This window comes from Nipponia nippon, unplaced genomic scaffold (assembly GCF_047370975.1).
Source record: "Nipponia nippon isolate SJK-2023a ecotype South Korea unplaced genomic scaffold, ASM4737097v1 scaffold_3, whole genome shotgun sequence".
Lineage (NCBI taxonomy): Eukaryota > Metazoa > Chordata > Aves > Pelecaniformes > Threskiornithidae > Nipponia > Nipponia nippon.
In genome coordinates, this window is record NW_028262347.1 from 338,482 (window position 1) to 358,977 (window position 20,496).

A 20,496-nucleotide genomic window follows, 5' to 3' on the forward strand; every position below is an offset into this window, starting at 1 on the left:
GGAGACAAGGGGGGATCAAGGAGCCAGTCACACATAAGCAAACTGCTGGGTGGTTTGCTTGTTTGACGGAGCCCTGCACCTCATCACCACGGCCCTTCCTACCTTCTTTTTGAGAGCGATTCCAAGTCCTCTTCTGTGTGGCCCCCTCTGTGCCCGGTGGGGAGGTGGCTCCAGAGGCCTGGCTGCCAGCAACGGCAGAAGGGAACACAGGCCATAGGGACCCAGCAGCTGGAAACACCGAGTGTCTGGGGGCAGCTGCTGGTGGGAGCGCTGTGGGCGCGTGCCGTTGGCTAGTGAAATAGTAAATAATTGTAAATAGTTTCTAAAGCTAAGGAGAAACAGTCATTTTCCAATTAGCAAAACTACTAACGCCTTGTGCCTTGGGAAAGGAATTTGGGAGGCAGTTAAAAGATATGAAAGCGTTTGCATAAGTAGCAAACTGTGGAAAACTAACGGCTCCAGCCTTGAAGAAGGCTAGATAAAAGACCGATAAAAGGGAGCATCTCGGCACCAAAGACTGGACGGTGGCCAGAGAAGCGTGAAGTTTGATCAAACTGCAGAAAGTGGGTGAAAGGTAAACGTGGCGAGGGGAGATCGCGACCGCCGACTCAACTCAGGACCGAAAAGACTTGCCCGCCGACCTGAAAGGGGCACGCGTGCTAATTTACATAGCAAGCGAGGCTAATTTAAGTACAGCAAACCAATAGTGTATGAAATGTTAATCACCAGCCGATAAGTGTAAATTTAGGCGGGTTTATACTGATCATGTAACCCGATAAATATGCTGTAGTTTTGTATGACGGTATGCACGTTAGGTGGAACGATCCCCCGTGTATCCCGTGCTGTAATAAAGAGAATGCCTGCTTCTTAATGCTACGTTGGTGTTAAGAGGTTTATTCCCGATTTCGGTGCAATGCCAGCATGCGTGCACCCAGGCGTGCACATACTTAGAGGGTGCAACACATGGGTACGCTGGACTCATCCCACTCGCACATCACTGCTTGCGTGCTGCGGCTGTAACCAGACTGGCGCTTCAACACCCAAGCATGTGCATACTGCCTGTAGTAGTTACATTCTCTGGTGTATGTTTTTTGGGAAGGACCTGCTGGGAAACAGCTGCAGAGAGCAGGGTGGCAGTGAACTTCCCAGAGAGGCTGGGATGCCCCACTTGATTTTTTCCCTGCTAAGTGTTAGCAGGCAGTGCTCAGAGCCAGGTGCTGCTGCCTGCCACGGGACCCGCACGCCCTCATCCCGCAAGCAGAGCATTCGGCGGGTGTCCGTCGGGGGTGTCCGTCGGGGGTGTCCAATCCCAGCTTCTGCCCCCCTCCTGCTTGGAACCCCCACGTTGCCCCCCCACCCCGAGAGGCCACCGTGGCCAGCACCCGGAACCAGCGGCTCTGTGACATCAGCCCGGGGCCAAGGGCACCGTGGGCAACGTGAATACGTGGGCACTACGTCGGCCGCTGCACTGGTGGTGACGAGCCCCCGGTTCTTGCAGTTGCCACGTGCTGCTGGCAGCGATGAATTTGCTCCCCCTCCTCGTCCTGCTGGCCATGTGCTGGCCTGTGCACGCCACATGGGACAGCTGTGGGTAAGTGGCCCGAGGCTCGGGGAGGGAGCTTGGGCAACCCTTATGGGGTTCACTGGAGGGTGCCCGCTTGTCCTCCGTGGCCACGCCACAGCTTCCCCAACCCCGTGTGGGAGCCTCAGTTCCCTGCCAGCAGCCAGGCTGCTGGCACAACTCGTCTGTGGGGCTCAAGCAGAAACAGGGGCGGACGGACGCACGCCCCATGGGGTTCCCTGGCCCTGCTGTCCATGCAGCGCCTTGTGGGGAGGGAAGACGGCTGACCTTCAGCCTCAACAGCAGCAAGCCGTCGAGCAGGACAGTAAGGAGTTTCTGGTTGCAGAGGGACCTGCGGGCTCCGGCCCATGGCTGCTCACTACGGCATGTCGCGCGTCGTGGGGGGCAGAGATGCCCAGCCAGGGGCCTGGCCCTGGATCGTCAGCATCCAGGATCCCTGGGTAGCAGGCACGGGCCATATCTGCGGCGGGTCCCTCATCAGCCCGCAGTGGGTCCTCACAGCAGCCCACTGCTTCATCAAGGCCAGGTAAGGAGGACCGGGGACCAGGGATATCCCCACAACACCGGCAGGTACCCTGCCTGCGCCACCACGCGCTACTCCCATCCCGTTTCCCTGCAGCACGCCCAGTGCCTGGGCACTCCCGAGCCCAGCTGAGAGACTGCTCAGGAGAAGGCTGGGCTCGTGCCACTGCTTCCTAGCAGCTGCCAGCCCGACATCCCTTGCGCCTAAGGCACGCGAGGGCAGTCGCACCCTCCGTAGCGCTGCTGCCCTCTCTCCCCTGTGAGGCGGAAGGCAGGGAACTGCTGGGCTGCTGCAGCACACGGCTCCGCTCCCCCTGACCCCTCTCTCCATCTGCCTTCCAGGCGCATCGCCATGTGGCGCGTGGTGATCGGGGCCACCCAGCTGACCCAGCTGGGCCCTGAGGTCCAAGTGCGCAATATTAAGCGGCTCCTGGTTCACGAACACTACAGTAATATCTCGCAGAGGAATGACATTGCTTTGCTGGAACTGGACCAGCCTGCCCAGTGCAGCCCCTACGTACAGCTTGCCTGTGTGCCCGACGCCTCGCTGAGAGTGTCACAGTTGACAGCCTGCTACGTCAGTGGTTGGGGCTCCACGACCGCAAGATGTGAGTTCCCAAAAAGCGCTCGCGTCCTGAGTGCAAGCTTGGCACGCTGGGGAGATGGGCTGGGGAGGAGAACTGGCAACGAGCTCCTGGGTGTTGAATTCCTTTCTGTGTCACAGCTGGAGGAGCAACGGATGTCCTGCAGGAGGCCAAGGTCCGCCTCATTGATGTCAACCTCTGTAACAGCAGCCGGTGGTACAGAGGGGCCATCCACAGCCACAACTTGTGTGCTGGCTATCCGCAGGGTGGCATCGACACCTGCCAGGTAGGGGCGTGCTACAAGTCAGCTCCCAGCACCACAGACAGCCCTGTCACAACCGCCCCAGCAGACCCCCGGCGCGGGCTTTGCCTGGCAAGTCACCCTCCCGCCCCTGGGTCCCCACTGCTGCTGGGGCTCACCTCCCCCATCTGCAGGTCCTTGCCTGTGCCCCACTTGTCCCAGAGGCCGGAGACTCTGCCCAGAAAGCCCATCCAGCGCTCTTGGCAGCCCATACGACCAGGTCCCAGCCCTGCAACACCCCTCTTCCCCACATCCAGGACCACTGTGCGGCTAGGAGAGAGCGAGCTCTACCTTACAGGCCCACGACCCCTTCCTAGGAAAGGCTCTGGAGGCTGCAGCAGCTGAGCAGAGCCGTTCTGTGCAGTGAACACAGCTCTGGCAGGTGCTGTGAGAGAGAAGGAGCCAGCCGGAGCGCCGACAGTGGCCCCCCAGTGCCACCTTAATGCTCTCTCCCCGCTGCAGGGCGACAGCGGTGGGCCTCTCGTGTGCAAAGATAACAACGCTGACTACTTCTGGCTTGTTGGAGTGACCAGCTGGGGGACAGGCTGTGCGAGAGCAAAACAGCCCGGGGTCTACACCTCCACTCAGCACTTTTACGACTGGATCCTGGTACAGATGGGACTGCGCCCAGCAGTCACGGCCACTCCAGCGCCACAGCCAGCCTTCACCTCAACCCCCGTTCAGAGGCCAACGCCAATACCAACGCAGTCGGGCAGCTTTACACCCTGCCCATTTCCACGCCAGAAGCTGGTGGAATTCTTTAATCTGCTGCAGGAGCTCCTGCAGGTCCTGAGGGGAAAAAAGGCTTGAGCAGCAGCATCAACGGGATCCAGTGCAGGCTGCAGAGTACCACGACCACTTCCTTCTGCGGCAACGCCTGCTGATCCAAAGGCCTGCTCTGTCCTGCCCTCTCTCCTCCGAGTGCACACAAGTCCTGAAGCTGACTTAGTTCTTGAAATAAAGTTGATGTTTTTCACAGCTAACCGTGCTTCAGTCCAATTCAGTCTCCTGTGCAAGGCGAGGACTTCCATGCCCGGCACCTGCAAAATGAGGCTGCAGGCAGACAGGAGGGCACAAAGGGAAAGAGTCACTCAGCGGGGCTGAAACCGTGCCCGCTCAGAGAGGAGGGTGCTCAGAGCGTGGGATGGAGAAGACTGGCACACTGAGCCTAGAAAGACGATAGGAAAAAATTATGTGATGTGCAGACAACTTCGGGGGTATGCATTAAGGCATGCAAGCTGATGATTAAGGCCTGGCGCAAGCCTTAGCTAACTGAACAGACTGTGGGAAACTGCTGAGCATGACAAGAGCAATTGCTGTCGATAGTAAACAGAGTGAGAAGCGGGCAGGAGTTAGAGTGCCATGAGGAAGAGACAGGTTCATGGGTAGTTACAGGGGACTGATGTGAGAGGTGGCCACACTTCACAGATCACTGAAGGAAGAGTTGGGGTCATTTCGGGAGAGGAATCTGGCAGGGACAGCAGTACCCAGGAAACCGCATCAGTCACGCCACGGAAGGCCAAGATGACCCAGCTAACGGCACCTGAAACACCAGCTCTGTTCACAGATGGGGCAAACCTGGGAGCAAGGGGGAACAAATAACCCGGGGAAGGTCCCTTGTTTGGGTGGAGACAAGGGCAGAGAAAGGGAGGCGTCAAGGAAGAGGAGGGGGATGTACAAGCATGGAAAACGGAGACAAGGGGGGATCAAGGAGCCAGTCACACATAAGCAAACTGCTGGGTGGTTTGCTTGTTTGACGGAGCCCTGCACCTCATCACCACGGCCCTTCCTACCTTCTTTTTGAGAGCGATTCCAAGTCCTCTTCTGTGTGGCCCCCTCTGTGCCCGGTGGGGAGGTGGCTCCAGAGGCCTGGCTGCCAGCAACGGCAGAAGGGAACACAGGCCATAGGGACCCAGCAGCTGGAAACACCGAGTGTCTGGGGGCAGCTGCTGGTGGGAGCGCTGTGGGCGCGTGCCGTTGGCTAGTGAAATAGTAAATAATTGTAAATAGTTTCTAAAGCTAAGGAGAAACAGTCATTTTCCAATTAGCAAAACTACTAACGCCTTGTGCCTTGGGAAAGGAATTTGGGAGGCAGTTAAAAGATATGAAAGCGTTTGCATAAGTAGCAAACTGTGGAAAACTAACGGCTCCAGCCTTGAAGAAGGCTAGATAAAAGACCGATAAAAGGGAGCATCTCGGCACCAAAGACTGGACGGTGGCCAGAGAAGCGTGAAGTTTGATCAAACTGCAGAAAGTGGGTGAAAGGTAAACGTGGCGAGGGGAGATCGCGACCGCCGACTCAACTCAGGACCGAAAAGACTTGCCCCCCACCTGAAAGGGGCACGCGTGCTAATTTACATAGCAAGCGAGGCTAATTTAAGTACAGCAAACCAATAGTGTATGAAATGTTAATCACCAGCCGATAAGTGTAAATTTAGGCGGGTTTATACTGATCATGTAACCCGATAAATATGCTGTAGTTTTGTATGACGGTATGCACGTTAGGTGGAACGATCCCCCGTGTATCCCGTGCTGTAATAAAGAGAATGCCTGCTTCTTAATGCTACGTTGGTGTTAAGAGGTTTATTCCCGATTTCGGTGCAATGCCAGCATGCGTGCACCCAGGCGTGCACATACTTAGAGGGTGCAACACATGGGTACGCTGGACTCATCCCACTCGCACATCACTGCTTGCGTGCTGCGGCTGTAACCAGACTGGCGCTTCAACACCCAAGCATGTGCATACTGCCTGTAGTAGTTACATTCTCTGGTGTATGTTTTTTGGGAAGGACCTGCTGGGAAACAGCTGCAGAGAGCAGGGTGGCAGTGAACTTCCCAGAGAGGCTGGGATGCCCCACTTGATTTTTTCCCTGCTAAGTGTTAGCAGGCAGTGCTCAGAGCCAGGTGCTGCTGCCTGCCACGGGACCCGCACGCCCTCATCCCGCAAGCAGAGCATTCGGCGGGTGTCCGTCGGGGGTGTCCGTCGGGGGTGTCCAATCCCAGCTTCTGCCCCCCTCCTGCTTGGAACCCCCACGTTGCCCCCCCACCCCGAGAGGCCACCGTGGCCAGCACCCGGAACCAGCGGCTCTGTGACATCAGCCCGGGGCCAAGGGCACCGTGGGCAACGTGAATACGTGGGCACTACGTCGGCCGCTGCACTGGTGGTGACGAGCCCCCGGTTCTTGCAGTTGCCACGTGCTGCTGGCAGCGATGAATTTGCTCCCCCTCCTCGTCCTGCTGGCCATGTGCTGGCCTGTGCACGCCACATGGGACAGCTGTGGGTAAGTGGCCCGAGGCTCGGGGAGGGAGCTTGGGCAACCCTTATGGGGTTCACTGGAGGGTGCCCGCTTGTCCTCCGTGGCCACGCCACAGCTTCCCCAACCCCGTGTGGGAGCCTCAGTTCCCTGCCAGCAGCCAGGCTGCTGGCACAACTCGTCTGTGGGGCTCAAGCAGAAACAGGGGCGGACGGACGCACGCCCCATGGGGTTCCCTGGCCCTGCTGTCCATGCAGCGCCTTGTGGGGAGGGAAGACGGCTGACCTTCAGCCTCAACAGCAGCAAGCCGTCGAGCAGGACAGTAAGGAGTTTCTGGTTGCAGAGGGACCTGCGGGCTCCGGCCCATGGCTGCTCACTACGGCATGTCGCGCGTCGTGGGGGGCAGAGATGCCCAGCCAGGGGCCTGGCCCTGGATCGTCAGCATCCAGGATCCCTGGGTAGCAGGCACGGGCCATATCTGCGGCGGGTCCCTCATCAGCCCGCAGTGGGTCCTCACAGCAGCCCACTGCTTCATCAAGGCCAGGTAAGGAGGACCGGGGACCAGGGATATCCCCACAACACCGGCAGGTACCCTGCCTGCGCCACCACGCGCTACTCCCATCCCGTTTCCCTGCAGCACGCCCAGTGCCTGGGCACTCCCGAGCCCAGCTGAGAGACTGCTCAGGAGAAGGCTGGGCTCGTGCCACTGCTTCCTAGCAGCTGCCAGCCCGACATCCCTTGCGCCTAAGGCACGCGAGGGCAGTCGCACCCTCCGTAGCGCTGCTGCCCTCTCTCCCCTGTGAGGCGGAAGGCAGGGAACTGCTGGGCTGCTGCAGCACACGGCTCCGCTCCCCCTGACCCCTCTCTCCATCTGCCTTCCAGGCGCATCGCCATGTGGCGCGTGGTGATCGGGGCCACCCAGCTGACCCAGCTGGGCCCTGAGGTCCAAGTGCGCAATATTAAGCGGCTCCTGGTTCACGAACACTACAGTAATATCTCGCAGAGGAATGACATTGCTTTGCTGGAACTGGACCAGCCTGCCCAGTGCAGCCCCTACGTACAGCTTGCCTGTGTGCCCGACGCCTCGCTGAGAGTGTCACAGTTGACAGCCTGCTACGTCAGTGGTTGGGGCTCCACGACCGCAAGATGTGAGTTCCCAAAAAGCGCTCGCGTCCTGAGTGCAAGCTTGGCACGCTGGGGAGATGGGCTGGGGAGGAGAACTGGCAACGAGCTCCTGGGTGTTGAATTCCTTTCTGTGTCACAGCTGGAGGAGCAACGGATGTCCTGCAGGAGGCCAAGGTCCGCCTCATTGATGTCAACCTCTGTAACAGCAGCCGGTGGTACAGAGGGGCCATCCACAGCCACAACTTGTGTGCTGGCTATCCGCAGGGTGGCATCGACACCTGCCAGGTAGGGGCGTGCTACAAGTCAGCTCCCAGCACCACAGACAGCCCTGTCACAACCGCCCCAGCAGACCCCCGGCGCGGGCTTTGCCTGGCAAGTCACCCTCCCGCCCCTGGGTCCCCACTGCTGCTGGGGCTCACCTCCCCCATCTGCAGGTCCTTGCCTGTGCCCCACTTGTCCCAGAGGCCGGAGACTCTGCCCAGAAAGCCCATCCAGCGCTCTTGGCAGCCCATACGACCAGGTCCCAGCCCTGCAACACCCCTCTTCCCCACATCCAGGACCACTGTGCGGCTAGGAGAGAGCGAGCTCTACCTTACAGGCCCACGACCCCTTCCTAGGAAAGGCTCTGGAGGCTGCAGCAGCTGAGCAGAGCCGTTCTGTGCAGTGAACACAGCTCTGGCAGGTGCTGTGAGAGAGAAGGAGCCAGCCGGAGCGCCGACAGTGGCCCCCCAGTGCCACCTTAATGCTCTCTCCCCGCTGCAGGGCGACAGCGGTGGGCCTCTCGTGTGCAAAGATAACAACGCTGACTACTTCTGGCTTGTTGGAGTGACCAGCTGGGGGACAGGCTGTGCGAGAGCAAAACAGCCCGGGGTCTACACCTCCACTCAGCACTTTTACGACTGGATCCTGGTACAGATGGGACTGCGCCCAGCAGTCACGGCCACTCCAGCGCCACAGCCAGCCTTCACCTCAACCCCCGTTCAGAGGCCAACGCCAATACCAACGCAGTCGGGCAGCTTTACACCCTGCCCATTTCCACGCCAGAAGCTGGTGGAATTCTTTAATCTGCTGCAGGAGCTCCTGCAGGTCCTGAGGGGAAAAAAGGCTTGAGCAGCAGCATCAACGGGATCCAGTGCAGGCTGCAGAGTACCACGACCACTTCCTTCTGCGGCAACGCCTGCTGATCCAAAGGCCTGCTCTGTCCTGCCCTCTCTCCTCCGAGTGCACACAAGTCCTGAAGCTGACTTAGTTCTTGAAATAAAGTTGATGTTTTTCACAGCTAACCGTGCTTCAGTCCAATTCAGTCTCCTGTGCAAGGCGAGGACTTCCATGCCCGGCACCTGCAAAATGAGGCTGCAGGCAGACAGGAGGGCACAAAGGGAAAGAGTCACTCAGCGGGGCTGAAACCGTGCCCGCTCAGAGAGGAGGGTGCTCAGAGCGTGGGATGGAGAAGACTGGCACACTGAGCCTAGAAAGACGATAGGAAAAAATTATGTGATGTGCAGACAACTTCGGGGGTATGCATTAAGGCATGCAAGCTGATGATTAAGGCCTGGCGCAAGCCTTAGCTAACTGAACAGACTGTGGGAAACTGCTGAGCATGACAAGAGCAATTGCTGTCGATAGTAAACAGAGTGAGAAGCGGGCAGGAGTTAGAGTGCCATGAGGAAGAGACAGGTTCATGGGTAGTTACAGGGGACTGATGTGAGAGGTGGCCACACTTCACAGATCACTGAAGGAAGAGTTGGGGTCATTTCGGGAGAGGAATCTGGCAGGGACAGCAGTACCCAGGAAACCGCATCAGTCACGCCACGGAAGGCCAAGATGACCCAGCTAACGGCACCTGAAACACCAGCTCTGTTCACAGATGGGGCAAACCTGGGAGCAAGGGGGAACAAATAACCCGGGGAAGGTCCCTTGTTTGGGTGGAGACAAGGGCAGAGAAAGGGAGGCGTCAAGGAAGAGGAGGGGGATGTACAAGCATGGAAAACGGAGACAAGGGGGGATCAAGGAGCCAGTCACACATAAGCAAACTGCTGGGTGGTTTGCTTGTTTGACGGAGCCCTGCACCTCATCACCACGGCCCTTCCTACCTTCTTTTTGAGAGCGATTCCAAGTCCTCTTCTGTGTGGCCCCCTCTGTGCCCGGTGGGGAGGTGGCTCCAGAGGCCTGGCTGCCAGCAACGGCAGAAGGGAACACAGGCCATAGGGACCCAGCAGCTGGAAACACCGAGTGTCTGGGGGCAGCTGCTGGTGGGAGCGCTGTGGGCGCGTGCCGTTGGCTAGTGAAATAGTAAATAATTGTAAATAGTTTCTAAAGCTAAGGAGAAACAGTCATTTTCCAATTAGCAAAACTACTAACGCCTTGTGCCTTGGGAAAGGAATTTGGGAGGCAGTTAAAAGATATGAAAGCGTTTGCATAAGTAGCAAACTGTGGAAAACTAACGGCTCCAGCCTTGAAGAAGGCTAGATAAAAGACCGATAAAAGGGAGCATCTCGGCACCAAAGACTGGACGGTGGCCAGAGAAGCGTGAAGTTTGATCAAACTGCAGAAAGTGGGTGAAAGGTAAACGTGGCGAGGGGAGATCGCGACCGCCGACTCAACTCAGGACCGAAAAGACTTGCCACCGCACCTGAAAGGGGCACGCGTGCTAATTTACATAGCAAGCGAGGCTAATTTAAGTACAGCAAACCAATAGTGTATGAAATGTTAATCACCAGCCGATAAGTGTAAATTTAGGCGGGTTTATACTGATCATGTAACCCGATAAATATGCTGTAGTTTTGTATGACGGTATGCACGTTAGGTGGAACGATCCCCCGTGTATCCCGTGCTGTAATAAAGAGAATGCCTGCTTCTTAATGCTACGTTGGTGTTAAGAGGTTTATTCCCGATTTCGGTGCAATGCCAGCATGCGTGCACCCAGGCGTGCACATACTTAGAGGGTGCAACACATGGGTACGCTGGACTCATCCCACTCGCACATCACTGCTTGCGTGCTGCGGCTGTAACCAGACTGGCGCTTCAACACCCAAGCATGTGCATACTGCCTGTAGTAGTTACATTCTCTGGTGTATGTTTTTTGGGAAGGACCTGCTGGGAAACAGCTGCAGAGAGCAGGGTGGCAGTGAACTTCCCAGAGAGGCTGGGATGCCCCACTTGATTTTTTCCCTGCTAAGTGTTAGCAGGCAGTGCTCAGAGCCAGGTGCTGCTGCCTGCCACGGGACCCGCACGCCCTCATCCCGCAAGCAGAGCATTCGGCGGGTGTCCGTCGGGGGTGTCCGTCGGGGGTGTCCAATCCCAGCTTCTGCCCCCCTCCTGCTTGGAACCCCCACGTTGCCCCCCCACCCCGAGAGGCCACCGTGGCCAGCACCCGGAACCAGCGGCTCTGTGACATCAGCCCGGGGCCAAGGGCACCGTGGGCAACGTGAATACGTGGGCACTACGTCGGCCGCTGCACTGGTGGTGACGAGCCCCCGGTTCTTGCAGTTGCCACGTGCTGCTGGCAGCGATGAATTTGCTCCCCCTCCTCGTCCTGCTGGCCATGTGCTGGCCTGTGCACGCCACATGGGACAGCTGTGGGTAAGTGGCCCGAGGCTCGGGGAGGGAGCTTGGGCAACCCTTATGGGGTTCACTGGAGGGTGCCCGCTTGTCCTCCGTGGCCACGCCACAGCTTCCCCAACCCCGTGTGGGAGCCTCAGTTCCCTGCCAGCAGCCAGGCTGCTGGCACAACTCGTCTGTGGGGCTCAAGCAGAAACAGGGGCGGACGGACGCACGCCCCATGGGGTTCCCTGGCCCTGCTGTCCATGCAGCGCCTTGTGGGGAGGGAAGACGGCTGACCTTCAGCCTCAACAGCAGCAAGCCGTCGAGCAGGACAGTAAGGAGTTTCTGGTTGCAGAGGGACCTGCGGGCTCCGGCCCATGGCTGCTCACTACGGCATGTCGCGCGTCGTGGGGGGCAGAGATGCCCAGCCAGGGGCCTGGCCCTGGATCGTCAGCATCCAGGATCCCTGGGTAGCAGGCACGGGCCATATCTGCGGCGGGTCCCTCATCAGCCCGCAGTGGGTCCTCACAGCAGCCCACTGCTTCATCAAGGCCAGGTAAGGAGGACCGGGGACCAGGGATATCCCCACAACACCGGCAGGTACCCTGCCTGCGCCACCACGCGCTACTCCCATCCCGTTTCCCTGCAGCACGCCCAGTGCCTGGGCACTCCCGAGCCCAGCTGAGAGACTGCTCAGGAGAAGGCTGGGCTCGTGCCACTGCTTCCTAGCAGCTGCCAGCCCGACATCCCTTGCGCCTAAGGCACGCGAGGGCAGTCGCACCCTCCGTAGCGCTGCTGCCCTCTCTCCCCTGTGAGGCGGAAGGCAGGGAACTGCTGGGCTGCTGCAGCACACGGCTCCGCTCCCCCTGACCCCTCTCTCCATCTGCCTTCCAGGCGCATCGCCATGTGGCGCGTGGTGATCGGGGCCACCCAGCTGACCCAGCTGGGCCCTGAGGTCCAAGTGCGCAATATTAAGCGGCTCCTGGTTCACGAACACTACAGTAATATCTCGCAGAGGAATGACATTGCTTTGCTGGAACTGGACCAGCCTGCCCAGTGCAGCCCCTACGTACAGCTTGCCTGTGTGCCCGACGCCTCGCTGAGAGTGTCACAGTTGACAGCCTGCTACGTCAGTGGTTGGGGCTCCACGACCGCAAGATGTGAGTTCCCAAAAAGCGCTCGCGTCCTGAGTGCAAGCTTGGCACGCTGGGGAGATGGGCTGGGGAGGAGAACTGGCAACGAGCTCCTGGGTGTTGAATTCCTTTCTGTGTCACAGCTGGAGGAGCAACGGATGTCCTGCAGGAGGCCAAGGTCCGCCTCATTGATGTCAACCTCTGTAACAGCAGCCGGTGGTACAGAGGGGCCATCCACAGCCACAACTTGTGTGCTGGCTATCCGCAGGGTGGCATCGACACCTGCCAGGTAGGGGCGTGCTACAAGTCAGCTCCCAGCACCACAGACAGCCCTGTCACAACCGCCCCAGCAGACCCCCGGCGCGGGCTTTGCCTGGCAAGTCACCCTCCCGCCCCTGGGTCCCCACTGCTGCTGGGGCTCACCTCCCCCATCTGCAGGTCCTTGCCTGTGCCCCACTTGTCCCAGAGGCCGGAGACTCTGCCCAGAAAGCCCATCCAGCGCTCTTGGCAGCCCATACGACCAGGTCCCAGCCCTGCAACACCCCTCTTCCCCACATCCAGGACCACTGTGCGGCTAGGAGAGAGCGAGCTCTACCTTACAGGCCCACGACCCCTTCCTAGGAAAGGCTCTGGAGGCTGCAGCAGCTGAGCAGAGCCGTTCTGTGCAGTGAACACAGCTCTGGCAGGTGCTGTGAGAGAGAAGGAGCCAGCCGGAGCGCCGACAGTGGCCCCCCAGTGCCACCTTAATGCTCTCTCCCCGCTGCAGGGCGACAGCGGTGGGCCTCTCGTGTGCAAAGATAACAACGCTGACTACTTCTGGCTTGTTGGAGTGACCAGCTGGGGGACAGGCTGTGCGAGAGCAAAACAGCCCGGGGTCTACACCTCCACTCAGCACTTTTACGACTGGATCCTGGTACAGATGGGACTGCGCCCAGCAGTCACGGCCACTCCAGCGCCACAGCCAGCCTTCACCTCAACCCCCGTTCAGAGGCCAACGCCAATACCAACGCAGTCGGGCAGCTTTACACCCTGCCCATTTCCACGCCAGAAGCTGGTGGAATTCTTTAATCTGCTGCAGGAGCTCCTGCAGGTCCTGAGGGGAAAAAGGCTTGAGCAGCAGCATCAACGGGATCCAGTGCAGGCTGCAGAGTACCACGACCACTTCCTTCTGCGGCAACGCCTGCTGATCCAAAGGCCTGCTCTGTCCTGCCCTCTCTCCTCCGAGTGCACACAAGTCCTGAAGCTGACTTAGTTCTTGAAATAAAGTTGATGTTTTTCACAGCTAACCGTGCTTCAGTCCAATTCAGTCTCCTGTGCAAGGCGAGGACTTCCATGCCCGGCACCTGCAAAATGAGGCTGCAGGCAGACAGGAGGGCACAAAGGGAAAGAGTCACTCAGCGGGGCTGAAACCGTGCCCGCTCAGAGAGGAGGGTGCTCAGAGCGTGGGATGGAGAAGACTGGCACACTGAGCCTAGAAAGACGATAGGAAAAAATTATGTGATGTGCAGACAACTTCGGGGGTATGCATTAAGGCATGCAAGCTGATGATTAAGGCCTGGCGCAAGCCTTAGCTAACTGAACAGACTGTGGGAAACTGCTGAGCATGACAAGAGCAATTGCTGTCGATAGTAAACAGAGTGAGAAGCGGGCAGGAGTTAGAGTGCCATGAGGAAGAGACAGGTTCATGGGTAGTTACAGGGGACTGATGTGAGAGGTGGCCACACTTCACAGATCACTGAAGGAAGAGTTGGGGTCATTTCGGGAGAGGAATCTGGCAGGGACAGCAGTACCCAGGAAACCGCATCAGTCACGCCACGGAAGGCCAAGATGACCCAGCTAACGGCACCTGAAACACCAGCTCTGTTCACAGATGGGGCAAACCTGGGAGCAAGGGGGAACAAATAACCCGGGGAAGGTCCCTTGTTTGGGTGGAGACAAGGGCAGAGAAAGGGAGGCGTCAAGGAAGAGGAGGGGGATGTACAAGCATGGAAAACGGAGACAAGGGGGGATCAAGGAGCCAGTCACACATAAGCAAACTGCTGGGTGGTTTGCTTGTTTGACGGAGCCCTGCACCTCATCACCACGGCCCTTCCTACCTTCTTTTTGAGAGCGATTCCAAGTCCTCTTCTGTGTGGCCCCCTCTGTGCCCGGTGGGGAGGTGGCTCCAGAGGCCTGGCTGCCAGCAACGGCAGAAGGGAACACAGGCCATAGGGACCCAGCAGCTGGAAACACCGAGTGTCTGGGGGCAGCTGCTGGTGGGAGCGCTGTGGGCGCGTGCCGTTGGCTAGTGAAATAGTAAATAATTGTAAATAGTTTCTAAAGCTAAGGAGAAACAGTCATTTTCCAATTAGCAAAACTACTAACGCCTTGTGCCTTGGGAAAGGAATTTGGGAGGCAGTTAAAAGATATGAAAGCGTTTGCATAAGTAGCAAACTGTGGAAAACTAACGGCTCCAGCCTTGAAGAAGGCTAGATAAAAGACCGATAAAAGGGAGCATCTCGGCACCAAAGACTGGACGGTGGCCAGAGAAGCGTGAAGTTTGATCAAACTGCAGAAAGTGGGTGAAAGGTAAACGTGGCGAGGGGAGATCGCGACCGCCGACTCAACTCAGGACCGAAAAGACTCGCACCCCACCTGAAAGGGGCACGCGTGCTAATTTACATAGCAAGCGAGGCTAATTTAAGTACAGCAAACCAATAGTGTATGAAATGTTAATCACCAGCCGATAAGTGTAAATTTAGGCGGGTTTATACTGATCATGTAACCCGATAAATATGCTGTAGTTTTGTATGACGGTATGCACGTTAGGTGGAACGATCCCCCGTGTATCCCGTGCTGTAATAAAGAGAATGCCTGCTTCTTAATGCTACGTTGGTGTTAAGAGGTTTATTCCCGATTTCGGTGCAATGCCAGCATGCGTGCACCCAGGCGTGCACATACTTAGAGGGTGCAACACATGGGTACGCTGGACTCATCCCACTCGCACATCACTGCTTGCGTGCTGCGGCTGTAACCAGACTGGCGCTTCAACACCCAAGCATGTGCATACTGCCTGTAGTAGTTACATTCTCTGGTGTATGTTTTTTGGGAAGGACCTGCTGGGAAACAGCTGCAGAGAGCAGGGTGGCAGTGAACTTCCCAGAGAGGCTGGGATGCCCCACTTGATTTTTTCCCTGCTAAGTGTTAGCAGGCAGTGCTCAGAGCCAGGTGCTGCTGCCTGCCACGGGACCCGCACGCCCTCATCCCGCAAGCAGAGCATTCGGCGGGTGTCCGTCGGGGGTGTCCGTCGGGGGTGTCCAATCCCAGCTTCTGCCCCCCTCCTGCTTGGAACCCCCACGTTGCCCCCCCACCCCGAGAGGCCACCGTGGCCAGCACCCGGAACCAGCGGCTCTGTGACATCAGCCCGGGGCCAAGGGCACCGTGGGCAACGTGAATACGTGGGCACTACGTCGGCCGCTGCACTGGTGGTGACGAGCCCCCGGTTCTTGCAGTTGCCACGTGCTGCTGGCAGCGATGAATTTGCTCCCCCTCCTCGTCCTGCTGGCCATGTGCTGGCCTGTGCACGCCACATGGGACAGCTGTGGGTAAGTGGCCCGAGGCTCGGGGAGGGAGCTTGGGCAACCCTTATGGGGTTCACTGGAGGGTGCCCGCTTGTCCTCCGTGGCCACGCCACAGCTTCCCCAACCCCGTGTGGGAGCCTCAGTTCCCTGCCAGCAGCCAGGCTGCTGGCACAACTCGTCTGTGGGGCTCAAGCAGAAACAGGGGCGGACGGACGCACGCCCCATGGGGTTCCCTGGCCCTGCTGTCCATGCAGCGCCTTGTGGGGAGGGAAGACGGCTGACCTTCAGCCTCAACAGCAGCAAGCCGTCGAGCAGGACAGTAAGGAGTTTCTGGTTGCAGAGGGACCTGCGGGCTCCGGCCCATGGCTGCTCACTACGGCATGTCGCGCGTCGTGGGGGGCAGAGATGCCCAGCCAGGGGCCTGGCCCTGGATCGTCAGCATCCAGGATCCCTGGGTAGCAGGCACGGGCCATATCTGCGGCGGGTCCCTCATCAGCCCGCAGTGGGTCCTCACAGCAGCCCACTGCTTCATCAAGGCCAGGTAAGGAGGACCGGGGACCAGGGATATCCCCACAACACCGGCAGGTACCCTGCCTGCGCCACCACGCGCTACTCCCATCCCGTTTCCCTGCAGCACGCCCAGTGCCTGGGCACTCCCGAGCCCAGCTGAGAGACTGCTCAGGAGAAGGCTGGGCTCGTGCCACTGCTTCCTAGCAGCTGCCAGCCCGACATCCCTTGCGCCTAAGGCACGCGAGGGCAGTCGCACCCTCCGTAGCGCTGCTGCCCTCTCTCCCCTGTGAGGCGGAAGGCAGGGAACTGCTGGGCTGCTGCAGCACACGGCTCCGCTCCCCCTGACCCCTCTCTCCATCTGCCTTCCAGGCGCATCGCCATGTGGCGCGTGGTGATCGGGGCCACCCAGCTGACCCAGCTGGGCCCTGAGGTCCAAGTGCGCAATATTAAGCGGCTCCTGGTTCACGAACACTACAGTAATATCTCGCAGAGGAATGACATTGCTTTGCTGGAACTGGACCAGCCTGCCCAGTGCAGCCCCTACGTACAGCTTGCCTGTGTGCCCGACGCCTCGCTGAGAGTGTCACAGTTGACAGCCTGCTACGTCAGTGGTTGGGGCTCCACGACCGCAAGATGTGAGTTCCCAAAAAGCGCTCGCGTCCTGAGTGCAAGCTTGGCACGCTGGGGAGATGGGCTGGGGAGGAGAACTGGCAACGAGCTCCTGGGTGTTGAATTCCTTTCTGTGTCACAGCTGGAGGAGCAACGGATGTCCTGCAGGAGGCCAAGGTCCGCCTCATTGATGTCAACCTCTGTAACAGCAGCCGGTGGTACAGAGGGGCCATCCACAGCCACAACTTGTGTGCTGGCTATCCGCAGGGTGGCATCGACACCTGCCAGGTAGGGGCGTGCTACAAGTCAGCTCCCAGCACCACAGACAGCCCTGTCACAACCGCCCCAGCAGACCCCCGGCGCGGGCTTTGCCTGGCAAGTCACCCTCCCGCCCCTGGGTCCCCACTGCTGCTGGGGCTCACCTCCCCCATCTGCAGGTCCTTGCCTGTGCCCCACTTGTCCCAGAGGCCGGAGACTCTGCCCAGAAAGCCCATCCAGCGCTCTTGGCAGCCCATACGACCAGGTCCCAGCCCTGCAACACCCCTCTTCCCCACATCCAGGACCACTGTGCGGCTAGGAGAGAGCGAGCTCTACCTTACAGGCCCACGACCCCTTCCTAGGAAAGGCTCTGGAGGCTGCAGCAGCTGAGCAGAGCCGTTCTGTGCAGTGAACACAGCTCTGGCAGGTGCTGTGAGAGAGAAGGAGCCAGCCGGAGCGCCGACAGTGGCCCCCCAGTGCCACCTTAATGCTCTCTCCCCGCTGCAGGGCGACAGCGGTGGGCCTCTCGTGTGCAAAGATAACAACGCTGACTACTTCTGGCTTGTTGGAGTGACCAGCTGGGGGACAGGCTGTGCGAGAGCAAAACAGCCCGGGGTCTACACCTCCACTCAGCACTTTTACGACTGGATCCTGGTACAGATGGGACTGCGCCCAGCAGTCACGGCCACTCCAGCGCCACAGCCAGCCTTCACCTCAACCCCCGTTCAGAGGCCAACGCCAATACCAACGCAGTCGGGCAGCTTTACACCCTGCCCATTTCCACGCCAGAAGCTGGTGGAATTCTTTAATCTGCTGCAGGAGCTCCTGCAGGTCCTGAGGGGAAAAAAGGCTTGAGCAGCAGCATCAACGGGATCCAGTGCAGGCTGCAGAGTACCACGACCACTTCCTTCTGCGGCAACGCCTGCTGATCCAAAGGCCTGCTCTGTCCTGCCCTCTCTCCTCCGAGTGCACACAAGTCCTGAAGCTGACTTAGTTCTTGAAATAAAGTTGATGTTTTTCACAGCTAACCGTGCTTCAGTCCAATTCAGTCTCCTGTGCAAGGCGAGGACTTCCATGCCCGGCACCTGCAAAATGAGGCTGCAGGCAGACAGGAGGGCACAAAGGGAAAGAGTCACTCAGCGGGGCTGAAACCGTGCCCGCTCAGAGAGGAGGGTGCTCAGAGCGTGGGATGGAGAAGACTGGCACACTGAGCCTAGAAAGACGATAGGAAAAAATTATGTGATGTGCAGACAACTTCGGGGGTATGCATTAAGGCATGCAAGCTGATGATTAAGGCCTGGCGCAAGCCTTAGCTAACTGAACAGACTGTGGGAAACTGCTGAGCATGACAAGAGCAATTGCTGTCGATAGTAAACAGAGTGAGAAGCGGGCAGGAGTTAGAGTGCCATGAGGAAGAGACAGGTTCATGGGTAGTTACAGGGGACTGATGTGAGAGGTGGCCACACTTCACAGATCACTGAAGGAAGAGTTGGGGTCATTTCGGGAGAGGAATCTGGCAGGGACAGCAGTACCCAGGAAACCGCATCAGTCACGCCACGGAAGGCCAAGATGACCCAGCTAACGGCACCTGAAACACCAGCTCTGTTCACAGATGGGGCAAACCTGGGAGCAAGGGGGAACAAATAACCCGGGGAAGGTCCCTTGTTTGGGTGGAGACAAGGGCAGAGAAAGGGAGGCGTCAAGGAAGAGGAGGGGGATGTACAAGCATGGAAAACGGAGACAAGGGGGGATCAAGGAGCCAGTCACACATAAGCAAACTGCTGGGTGGTTTGCTTGTTTGACGGAGCCCTGCACCTCATCACCACGGCCCTTCCTACCTTCTTTTTGAGAGCGATTCCAAGTCCTCTTCTGTGTGGCCCCCTCTGTGCCCGGTGGGGAGGTGGCTCCAGAGGCCTGGCTGCCAGCAACGGCAGAAGGGAACACAGGCCATAGGGACCCAGCAGCTGGAAACACCGAGTGTCTGGGGGCAGCTGCTGGTGGGAGCGCTGTGGGCGCGTGCCGTTGGCTAGTGAAATAGTAAATAATTGTAAATAGTTTCTAAAGCTAAGGAGAAACAGTCATTTTCCAATTAGCAAAACTACTAACGCCTTGTGCCTTGGGAAAGGAATTTGGGAGGCAGTTAAAAGATATGAAAGCGTTTGCATAAGTAGCAAACTGTGGAAAACTAACGGCTCCAGCCTTGAAGAAGGCTAGATAAAAGACCGATAAAAGGGAGCATCTCGGCACCAAAGACCGGACGGTGGCCAGAGAAGCGTGAAGTTTGATCAAACTGCAGAAAGTGGGTGAAAGGTAAACGTGGCGAGGGGAGATCGCGACCGCCGACTCAACTCAGGACCGAAAAGACTTGCCCCCCCACCTGAAAGGGGCACGCGTGCTAATTTACATAGCAAGCGAGGCTAATTTAAGTACAGCAAACCAATAGTGTATGAAATGTTAATCACCAGCCGATAAGTGTAAATTTAGGCGGGTTTATACTGATCATGTAACCCGATAAATATGCTGTAGTTTTGTATGACGGTATGCACGTTAGGTGGAACGATCCCCCGTGTATCCCGTGCTGTAATAAAGAGAATGCCTGCTTCTTAATGCTACGTTGGTGTTAAGAGGTTTATTCCCGATTTCGGTGCAATGCCAGCATGCGTGCACCCAGGCGTGCACATACTTAGAGGGTGCAACACATGGGTACGCTGGACTCATCCCACTCGCACATCACTGCTTGCGTGCTGCGGCTGTAACCAGACTGGCGCTTCAACACCCAAGCATGTGCATACTGCCTGTAGTAGTTACATTCTCTGGTGTATGTTTTTTGGGAAGGACCTGCTGGGAAACAGCTGCAGAGAGCAGGGTGGCAGTGAACTTCCCAGAGAGGCTGGGATGCCCCACTTGATTTTTTCCCTGCTAAGTGTTAGCAGGCAGTGCTCAGAGCCAGGTGCTGCTGCCTGCCACGGGACCCGCACGCCCTCATCCCGCAAGCAGAGCATTCGGCGGGTGTCCGTCGGGGGTGTCCGTCGGGGGTGTCCAATCCCAGCTTCTGCCGCCCTCCTGCTTGGAACCCCCACGTTGCCCCCCCACCCCGAGAGGCCACCGTGGCCAGCACCCGGAACCAGCGGCTCTGTGACATCAGCCCGGGGCCAAGGGCACCGTGGGCAACGTGAATACGTGGGCACTACGTCGGCCGCTGCACTGGTGGTGACGAGCCCCCGGTTCTTGCAGTTGCCACGTGCTGCTGGCAGCGATGAATTTGCTCCCCCTCCTCGTCCTGCTGGCCATGTGCTGGCCTGTGCACGCCACATGGGACAGCTGTGGGTAAGTGGCCCGAGGCTCGGGGAGGGAGCTTGGGCAACCCTTATGGGGTTCACTGGAGGGTGCCCGCTTGTCCTCCGTGGCCACGCCACAGCTTCCCCAACCCCGTGTGGGAGCCTCAGTTCCCTGCCAGCAGCCAGGCTGCTGGCACAACTCGTCTGTGGGGCTCAAGCAGAAACAGGGGCGGACGG

At 58.4% G+C, this 20,496-nt stretch overlaps 4 protein-coding genes across 4 annotated transcripts; all 4 read left to right on the forward strand.

Annotated features, from left to right (window-relative positions):
- The first annotated feature begins 1,929 nt into the window (after positions 1-1,929).
- LOC148054446 (acrosin-like) lies at positions 1,930-3,753 on the forward strand. Its single transcript, XM_087764006.1, has 5 exons — positions 1,930-2,108; positions 2,447-2,712; positions 2,829-2,974; positions 3,452-3,461; positions 3,605-3,753. The coding sequence occupies exons 1-5, from the start codon at positions 1,930-1,932 to the stop codon at positions 3,751-3,753; spliced, it is 750 nt and encodes a 249-aa protein (XP_087620132.1).
- A 2,855-nt stretch (positions 3,754-6,608) lies between these two features.
- LOC148054447 (acrosin-like) lies at positions 6,609-8,432 on the forward strand. Its single transcript, XM_087764008.1, has 5 exons — positions 6,609-6,787; positions 7,126-7,391; positions 7,508-7,653; positions 8,131-8,140; positions 8,284-8,432. Exons 1-5 carry the CDS (start codon positions 6,609-6,611, stop codon positions 8,430-8,432), a joined length of 750 nt encoding a protein of 249 aa, XP_087620134.1.
- A 2,856-nt stretch (positions 8,433-11,288) lies between these two features.
- On the forward strand, positions 11,289-13,112 carry LOC148054448 (acrosin-like). The gene is made up of 5 exons (XM_087764009.1): positions 11,289-11,467; positions 11,806-12,071; positions 12,188-12,333; positions 12,811-12,820; positions 12,964-13,112. Exons 1-5 carry the CDS (start codon positions 11,289-11,291, stop codon positions 13,110-13,112), a joined length of 750 nt encoding a protein of 249 aa, XP_087620135.1.
- Positions 13,113-15,966: 2,854 nt separating this feature from the next.
- Positions 15,967-17,790, forward strand: LOC148054449 (acrosin-like). Its single transcript, XM_087764010.1, has 5 exons — positions 15,967-16,145; positions 16,484-16,749; positions 16,866-17,011; positions 17,489-17,498; positions 17,642-17,790. Exons 1-5 carry the CDS (start codon positions 15,967-15,969, stop codon positions 17,788-17,790), a joined length of 750 nt encoding a protein of 249 aa, XP_087620136.1.
- The last annotated feature ends 2,706 nt before the right edge of the window (positions 17,791-20,496 follow it).